Source organism: Echiichthys vipera, assembly GCF_963691815.1.
Source record: "Echiichthys vipera genome assembly, chromosome: 1".
Taxonomy (NCBI): Eukaryota; Metazoa; Chordata; class Actinopteri; order Perciformes; family Trachinidae; genus Echiichthys; species Echiichthys vipera.
The window spans coordinates 41,397,714-41,406,418 of NC_139826.1; the positions used below are offsets into that span (position 1 = coordinate 41,397,714).

General features: G+C 43.1%; 1 protein-coding gene across 3 annotated transcripts in view; it reads left to right on the forward strand.

Moving 5' to 3' along the window:
• kifc3 (kinesin family member C3) overlaps positions 1-7,952 on the forward strand; it is a gene marked incomplete at its 5' end in the record, with an annotated part of 59,142 nt that extends 51,190 nt beyond the window's left edge. For 2 of the 3 annotated variants that reach the window (XM_083921097.1, XM_083921095.1), the window contains 5 exons: positions 625-854; positions 982-1,134; positions 2,109-2,238; positions 4,360-4,406; positions 7,105-7,952. In XM_083921097.1, coding sequence (XP_083777223.1) covers positions 625-854; positions 982-1,134; positions 2,109-2,238; positions 4,360-4,406; positions 7,105-7,113 — 569 coding nt within the window. In that variant the 3' untranslated portion in view covers positions 7,114-7,952. The remainder of the gene's footprint in view (positions 1-624; positions 855-981; positions 1,135-2,108; positions 2,239-4,359; positions 4,407-7,104) is intronic. The other variant, XM_083921096.1, reaches the window with a different exon arrangement.
• Between the last annotated feature and the right edge of the window lie 753 nt (positions 7,953-8,705).

Sequence of the window (8,705 nt, forward strand, 5' to 3'; positions counted from 1 at the left end):
CACACACAGAGACACTCACACACACACAGAGACACTCACACAAAAACACAAACACACACACACAGAGACAGACAGAGACGCACACACACACGCACACACAGACAGACACACGCACACACGCACACACACACACAGACACACACACACACACACAGACACACACACAGACACACACACACACAAACACACACACACACACACACACACACACAGACACAAGGATTTTAAGGTGGATTGAGACACGATGGGCGACCGTGCTTCATTTTCTTCCACACAAACAAACTTTATTCTTTATGAAACGACGAGTTTGCGTCTTTAGTTTCCTCTTGTTGTTGTTGTTGTTTATGTTTAAGATCAGACCTGAACTGGAATTAGGAGTTGGTTCGAGAGTCTGCAGACGTCTTTAAAGGCAGATTATAATCCAGAAAACGCGGAGATCCTTCTGCGTAAAGGCGGATAATGTTGTTCACGTGGACTCTGAACGGTAGAGGACCCAGAACAGAACCCTGTGGCACCTCTTTGGTTTGATTTCTCTGTTCTGGCGTCGTTTGTTGAGTAAACTGCAGCCGTTACGATCATCTCATGTCTGATCTTCCTCTCTGTGTGTCCCCCGGCGTGTTTCAGGGAAGCTGAACCTGGTGGACCTGGCGGGCTCGGAGAGGATCGGTAAGTCGGGGGCGGAGGGCAGCCGCCTCCGAGAAGCTCAGTGCATCAACAAGTCTCTGTCGGCGCTCGGTGACGTCATCAACGCGCTGCGGAGCAAACACTCCCACGTCCCCTTCAGGAACTCGCGCCTCACCTACCTGCTGCAGGACTCGCTGAGCGGGGACAGCAAGACGCTCATGATGGTGCAGGTGAGACCCGGCGGCATCCGTGCACCAGACGTACCCTCCGCCATTTTACCCGTCTGAGGGATGAGTTGTTTGACCTTGACCTTGAACGCCTCGCCCTCTGACCGCCCCCCCCCTGTGTTGCGTTCAGGTGTCTCCGCTGCCCGGGAACGTGAGCGAGTCGGTGTGCTCGCTGAAGTTCGCTCAGCGCGTCCGCAGCATCGAGCTGAGCGCTTCGTCGTCGTCGTCCAGGAAACACGAGAACTCGTCCACGTCGTCCTCGCCGACCCACGACAGCGCCGAGGTAACGGGCGCACACCGGGTCATTTTAGTATCATTATTATTATTAGTTTATTATTATTATTATTGTTATTCATTTATTTTAATATTATTTTATTTTTATTATTACATTTATTGTTATAATTGTTATTAAATTATTATCATTGTTATTATTATTAAAATTATTTTATTATATTTATTTATTATTGATTTGTTATTATTTTATTTTTATTATAATTATTATTATATTTATTATTGTTATTATTTTATTTAATGGGTTTTTTGTTTTTATTGTGAATAAATTTCCTGGAGTTCAGTTTAATTCTTTACATAAATAAAATAATTTTGGCTTCAATATTTTATAGTTTTCATGTAAATTTAAATATAAAATGGTTAAAAATCCACAGAATGAATAATAATAATAATAATAATAATAATAAAATATGAGTAATAAATAAAACTGTAAATTATTCTTGGAAAAAATTAAACAAATGAAACTGAACCGTTTATTTAGAAAGAATGAAAACGTGATAATTGTTAATTATACTTAAATGTAAACTTATAATTATTAATATTCTTAATAATTATAGACTCCTGAAATCTGTTTTAATTAAATCATAGTTATTATAATAATTATAATTATTATAATAATTAAACACCATAATCTATTGTTGAGTAACAAAGTTTAAGTTATTAATTTTAGTGTTTTTTTAAAAAATGAATCAAAAGAAAACTCAGAAAGATGAATAAAGAATAAAAAAGTAAAATATTATAAAATAAACTTTAATTTACATCATTTACATTTGTGTCATTAATAAATTAATAAACTGATGAAGAAAATAATTAAACACAAATTTACAAAAGTATTTATGAACAGAAAATTACAGGATTCAAACTGTCCAGAAATATTAAATATTAATATTATTAAATATATATTTATGTACCTGTACTGAAATATTATTAATATAATTAAATATATATTTGTGCGCCCCTCCTCAGCTGGACTCCCCCCCGGTCACGCCCCTCCCCCTCCCCATCTCTCGGGCGAGCAGCGCCGGCTCCACCCTCTCGTCCGCCTCCAGGACCCCGAGCGGCTCCCGCAGGAGGTCCCAGTCCCAGCTCTCCACCGGTAAATACACTTAAATATATACTTAAATATATATCAATATATATAATTAAATAAACATGTCTCCACCGGTAAATACACTTTAATATATACTTAAATATATATACATGAATATATATACATGTGTCCACCGGTAAATAAATACTTAAATATATATAAATATACTTAAATATAAATAAGTGTCTCCACGGGTTCACACACACACGTCTGTGTTGTTTACTGATATAAATATAAAGATTAGCGTTTTCTCTGTCTCCTGTTCCTGTTTAATCTGCTGATGACATCACTTCCTGTTTAATCTGCTGTTGACATCACTTCCTGTTTAAATCTGCTGTCGACATCACTTCCTGTTTAAATCTGCTGATGACATCACTTCCTGTTTAATCTGCTGTTGACATCACTTCCTGTTTAAATCTGCTGATGACATCACTTCCTGTTTAAATCTGCTGTTGACATCACTTGAGGGGCGGAAGTAGCTCAGTCCATAGGTGACTTGGCTGGGAACCGTAGGGTCGCTGGTTCAAGTCCCCGTGTGGACCATGTATGGAGTGTGGACTGGTGGCTGGAGAGGTGCCAGTTCATCTCCTGGGCACTTCCGAGGTGCTGTTGAGCAAGGCACCGAACCCCCAACTGCTCGGGGCGCTGGTCACTGGCAGCCCCCTCGCTCTAACATCTCTCCACTAATTGCATGTATAGGCCCTGTTTGTGCATGTGTGTATTTCGGGTCTGTGTGTGTAGCATGTATAATAATAAGAGTGAAAAAAATCCAATTTCCCCGTGTGGGATAAATAAAGTAATTCTTCTTCTTCTTCTTCTTCTTCTTCTTCTTAAATCTGCTGATGACATCACTTCCTGTTTAATCTGCTGTTGACATCACTTCCTGTTTAAATCTGCTGTTGACATCACTTCCTGTTTAATCTGCTGTTGACATCACTTCCTGTTTAATCTGCTGATGACATCACTTCCTCCCTATTTCCTGTTTGTCTTAATAATCTCAGTATTAATTTATTAACGTTCATCAACAACAACTGTTTTTATTTCCACTTGATTCAATTTTACACTTTTTTATTTAAATTATTTTAATGAGTCAAAATAATAATTATGGAAACTCTGAAGGGTCAAAATACACGACGACATCAAACGTTATGGCCTATTTAAAATAGGATTAGGGTTTAGGGATTAGGATTAGGGTTTAGGGTTAGGGTCTAGGATTAGGGGTTAGGGTTAGGATTAGGGTTTAGGATTAGGGTTTAGGGTTAGGGTTTAGGATTAGAGTTAGGGTTTAGGATTAGGGTTTAGGATTAGGGTTTAGGGTTAGGGTTTAGGATTAGAGTTAGGGTTTAGGATTAGGGTTTAGGGTTAGGGTTAGGGTCTAGGATTAGGGGTTAGGGTTAGGATTAGGGTTTAGGGTTAGGGTTTAGGATTAGAGTTAGGGTTAGGATTAGGGTTTAGGATTAGGGTTTAGGGTTAGGGTTTAGGATTAGAGTTAGGGTTTAGGATTAGGGTTTAGGGTTAGGGTCTAGGATTAGGGTCTAGGATTAGGGTTAGGGTTTAGGGGTTAGGATTAGGGTTTAGGGTTAGGGTCTAGGATTAGGGGTTAGGATTAGGGTTTGAGATTAGGGTTAGGGTTTAGGGTTAGACTTAGGGTTAGGTTTTAGGGTTAGGGTCTAGGATTAGGGTTAGGGTTTAGGATTAGGCTTAGGGTTAGGGTCTAGGATTAGGGTTAGGGTTTAGGATTAGGGTTAGGGTTTAGGATTAGGGTTAGGGTTTAGGATTAGGGTTTGGGTCTAGGATTGGGGTTAGGGTCTAGGATTAGGGTTAGGGTTTAGGATTAGGGATTAGGGTTTAGGGGTTAGGATTAGGGTTTAGGATTAGGGTTTAGGAGTGCTGAGTTCACTCGTGCTGGTTTGGTTGCGGTCGGACATCAGGAACTATTTGATAACCAGATTATTTTGATGCTTTTGGGCGGATTTTACACTTAAAGTCACGACACGTTTAAACTTTAGTGGTTAAAAACCGTTCAGCAGCTTTAAACAGCAGCAGAATAAAGCCCCGCCCTCTTCTGTGTCTTCTCTCCTCCTTCTCCTGTTTGCTCATCCTGTCGTCTGATTGGTTGGTTCACAGACAGACAGGTAGACAGAGCCAGCCCATTGGTGGGGGACGGTGGGCAGGTAGGTGGGGCTGCGTGCTGATTGGTGGACAGCTTGGCATGGACGCGCTCAGCATGGCATGGTGCCCCCCTCCCCCCTAACCCCCCCCTCCACCGTCTAACACTCCCCCGTGTCTGTAACCACAGAGCTTCTGTGTGTGTGTGTGTGTGTGTGTGTGTGTGTGTGTGTGTGTGTGTGTGTGTGTGTGTGTGTGTGTGTGTGTGTGTGTGTGTGTGTGTGTGTGTGTGTGTGTGTGTGTGTGTGTGTGTGTGTGTGTGTGTGTGTGTGTGTTTGTGTGTTTGTGTGTGTCTGTGTCTGTGTGTGTGTGTGTGTGGGAAACAAGTTCAAGTCACAAGGAAATCAAACGTTCACTCACAGGGGCAGGGTTAGCCTAGCTTAGCATAAAGACGGGAAACTGTTAGCCTGACTGGACAGACTGGGGCTCGTTGTGTTGTTGTTGTGTCTTGTCTTGTTGTGTCTTGTCTTTTTTTGTCTTGTTGTGTCTTGTCTTGTCGTGTCTTGTCTTGTTGTGTCTTGTTGTGTCTTGTCGTGTCTTGTCTTGTTGTGTCTTGTCTTGTTGTGTCTTGTTGTGTTGTGTCTTATTGTGTCTTGTTGTGTCTTGTCTTGTCGTGTCTTGTCGTGTCTTGTCTTGTTGTGTCTTGTCTTGTCGTGTCTTGTTGTGTCTTGTCTTGTTGTGTCTTGTTGTGTCTTGTTGTCTTGTTGTCTTGTTGTGTCTTGTCTTGTTGTGTCTTGTCTTGTCTTGTCTTGTTGTGTCTTGTTGTGTCTTGTCTTGTTGTGTCTTGTCTTGTTGTGTCTTGTTGTGTCTTGTTGTGTCTTGTCTTGTTGTGTCTTGTTGTGTCTTGTCTTGTTGTGTCGTGTCTTGTTGTGTCTTGTTGTGTCTTGTTGTGTCTTGTCTTGTTGTGTCTTGTCTTGTTGTGTCTTGTTGTGTCTTGTCTTGTTGTGTCTTGTTGTGTCTTGTCTTGTCTTGTCTTGTTGTGTCTTGTTGTGTCGTGTCTTGTCGTGTCTTGTTGTGTCTTGTTGTGTCTTGTCTTGTTGTGTCTTGTTGTGTCTTGTCGTGTCTTGTCTTGTTGTGTCTTGTTGTGTCGTGTCTTGTCGTGTCTTGTTGTGTCTTGTTGTGTCTTGTCTTGTTGTGTCTTGTTGTGTCTTGTTGTGTCTTGTCTTGTCTTGTTGTGTCTTGTCTTGTTGTGTCTTGTCTTGTTGTGTCTTGTCTTGTTGTGTCTTGTTGTGTCTTGTCTTGTTGTGTCTTGTCTTGTCGTGTCTTGTTGTGTCTTGTCTTGTTGTGTCTTGTTGTGTCTTGTTGTGTCTTGTCTTGTTGTGTCTTGTTGTGTCTTGTTGTGTCTTGTTGTGTCTTGTTGTGTCTTGTCTTGTTGTGTCTTGTCTTGTCGTGTCTTGTTGTCTTGTTGTGTCTTGTCTTGTCTTGTTGTGTCTTGTCTTGTCGTGTCTTGTTGTCTTGTCGTGTCTTGTTGTGTCTTGTCGTGTTGTCTTGTTGTGTCTTGTCTTGTTGTGTCTTGTCTTGTCGTGTCTTGTTGTGTCTTGTCTTGTTGTGTCTTGTTGTGTCTTGTCGTGTCTTGTCTTGTTGTGTCTTGTTGTGTCTTGTTGTGTCGTGTCTTGTTGTGTCTTGTCTTGTTGTGTCTTGTCTTTTTTTGTCTTGTTGTGTCTTGTCTTGTTGTGTTGTTGTGTCTTGTCTTGTTGTGTTGTTGTGTCTTGTCTTGTTGTGTCTTGTCGTGTCTTGTTGTGTCTTGTCTTTTTTTGTCTTGTCGTGTCTTGTTGTGTCTTGTCGTGTCTTGTTGTGTCTTGTTGTGTCTTGTCTTGTTGTGTCTTGTCTTGTTGTGTCTTGTTGTGTCTTGTCTTGTTGTGTCTTGTTGTGTCTTGTCTTGTTGTGTCTTGTCTTGTTGTGTCTTGTCTTGTTGTGTCTTGTCTTGTTGTGTCTTGTCTTGTCTTGTTGTGTCTTGTCTTGTTGTGTCTTGTTGTGTCGTGTCTTGTCTTGTTTTGTCTTGTTGTGTTTTGTCTTATTTTGTGTTGTGTTTTCGTCAGAGCTAGGCTAACAGTTTCCCCCCCTTTTCCAGTCTTTATGCTAAGCTAGGCTAACAGTTCCCCCCCGTTTCCAGTCTTTATGCTAAGCTAGGCTAACAGTTCCCCCCTGTTTCCAGTCTTTATGCTAAGCTAGGCTATTCCTTCACTGTTATTAAATCCACCTTATTCTTGGTTCGTCCTGTAGAAAAGATTCTGGGTGAAACTTCATGGTTAAGCTAGTTAGCTCCAGAGCCTGTTAGCGTCTCTCTGTCCGTGGTTGATCAACCAAAACAAAAAGCAGTGGAGTTAATTACAGCTGCTGTTCACGTTTGCTTCGTAAGAAAGAGGATAAGCGGTTAGCGGTTAGCGGTTCACCCATGATTCCAGAAGGTGCCCTGCATCAGGTGGATCCATCCTGAATGTTCCCTGTGACTTCACAGTGAGTGGGTGTTGTGAGTGAGTCGGTGTCTGGGTGAATCCTGCGCTGCGGAGCCGAGGATTGTGGGATTTGTTGTCTTCATGTCCGCGCTGATAAATCTGAAAACAAACTGAGACTGAAGTTATTTCAGTGAGTCGACACAAGTCGTGCTGCTGCTGGGGATAAAGAAGCGTTTTCACATTCATCAGTGGACGTGATCGGATCTCGGCCCCGTCGTCGGACTCACGCTCTGCTTTTTCTCCGCAGGACGACTGAAGCTGACGGCCTGAGGGCCCCGGGGAGGCGGCGGCGTGGGGACGCCGCGGGGACGCCCGTGTCTGACCGGAGCAAAGACTGATGGGAACTCTGACCCCAGACTCGTCTCGCTGTCGTCCAGCAGCAGAGTTCGTGGCCAAAAACCGTTTTGCGTGTCTTCTTTTGCTGTGATGAGAAACATTGAAGCTCCTCCCGTCTCGACTGAACCGCCATTTTGCTTCTGACCCCGACAGTATTTCCACCGCTTTCCAATCACAGTATTTCTTTTTTTGTAAAGTTGCACTTTAAAGTTTGAGATGATTTTCTAACTCACAATTCCAGAAGTGTTTGATTTCTAATATATGCATAAAATGGTTCTATATTTATGTTTGATGCTTTAACTTTAACGTTTGATTTACATTCGTTTCTTCTTCGTGGTCGAGGATTTTGTTTCATCTTGAAATGTTTTAATTTAAATCCAGATTTTCCCCCCGTCCACGCGTCTTCAGTCCCCGGTGACGGTATTTGTGTCATCGCAGTCCTGCTTTTGATCCAATCAGGGTCCTCCACTGATCCCGAGCTGTCCAATAAGACGCGAGCAATACGAGGAACTTCTGTTCCTGTGGATGTTTTTAGTTTTCACGCCGACGAAGCTTCGTCTTCCTTCACTGTTTCTGCCGTCGTCTCGTCACCGCTGCGTAAAACACACGCGGTCGACCTTTGACCTCAGAACAGATCTGTAGCCGCAGAGCCGATAGTTAGTCGTAGTCGTAGAATCAGGAATGCTTAGAAAGGCGATGAGCCGCTGTGTTCTGCTTGCTTTGTCTCCGCTGTAGATTCATACAGTCTGTTTTTTTTGTATTCCCTTTCTAATAAAGAAACATCTAAAAAACAGTCTGTGTCTGGCGTCCATTTTGTGTCACTCTGGCGTCCATGTTGTGTCTCTGGCGTCCATGTTGTGTCTCTCTGGCGTCCATGTTGTGTCTCTCTGGCGTCCATGTTGTGTCTCTCCGGCGTCCATGTTGTGTCTCCCTGGCGTCCATGTTGTGTCTCTGGCATCCGCCACGTCGTCGACCTCGACTGAGGCTGAGGAGACTCAACGCCGCCGCCCCCCCGCCCTTCGTTCTTCTCTTGTTACATGAAGAACGTGTTTCCTGTTTCCTGTAGGGGGGGCGGGGCTCCTGCAGCTGTTCACGCACAAACACATCACGACCAACAACGAATGTTTTTACCATCCTCGTGTTCAGTGGTGACACCCTTTCACAATAAGACTTCCTGTTTGAACATCAGCATTGAGCTGAGCTTTTGTTTGTTTACATGTTAACGATAGATTTCCATTTAAATGAGTTGTGTTTGTTTGTTTTGCTGTGGTCCAACTTTCGTGTACAACCACTAAACACACGTGTGTGTAGTTGGGCCACATCGTGGAGTAGTGGTCAGTGCTGCTGCCTCACAGCCAGAAGGTTCCAGGTTCACATCCTGGCTGGTGCAGTCTGCATGTTCTCCCTGTGTCTCCTCTTACCTCCCAACCACCTGCAGGTGTGAGTGGCTGTGGGTGATGTGATGAGTGTGAGTTGTTGTCTGTGTCACCCTGATAGACAGGGTGTTGTGGG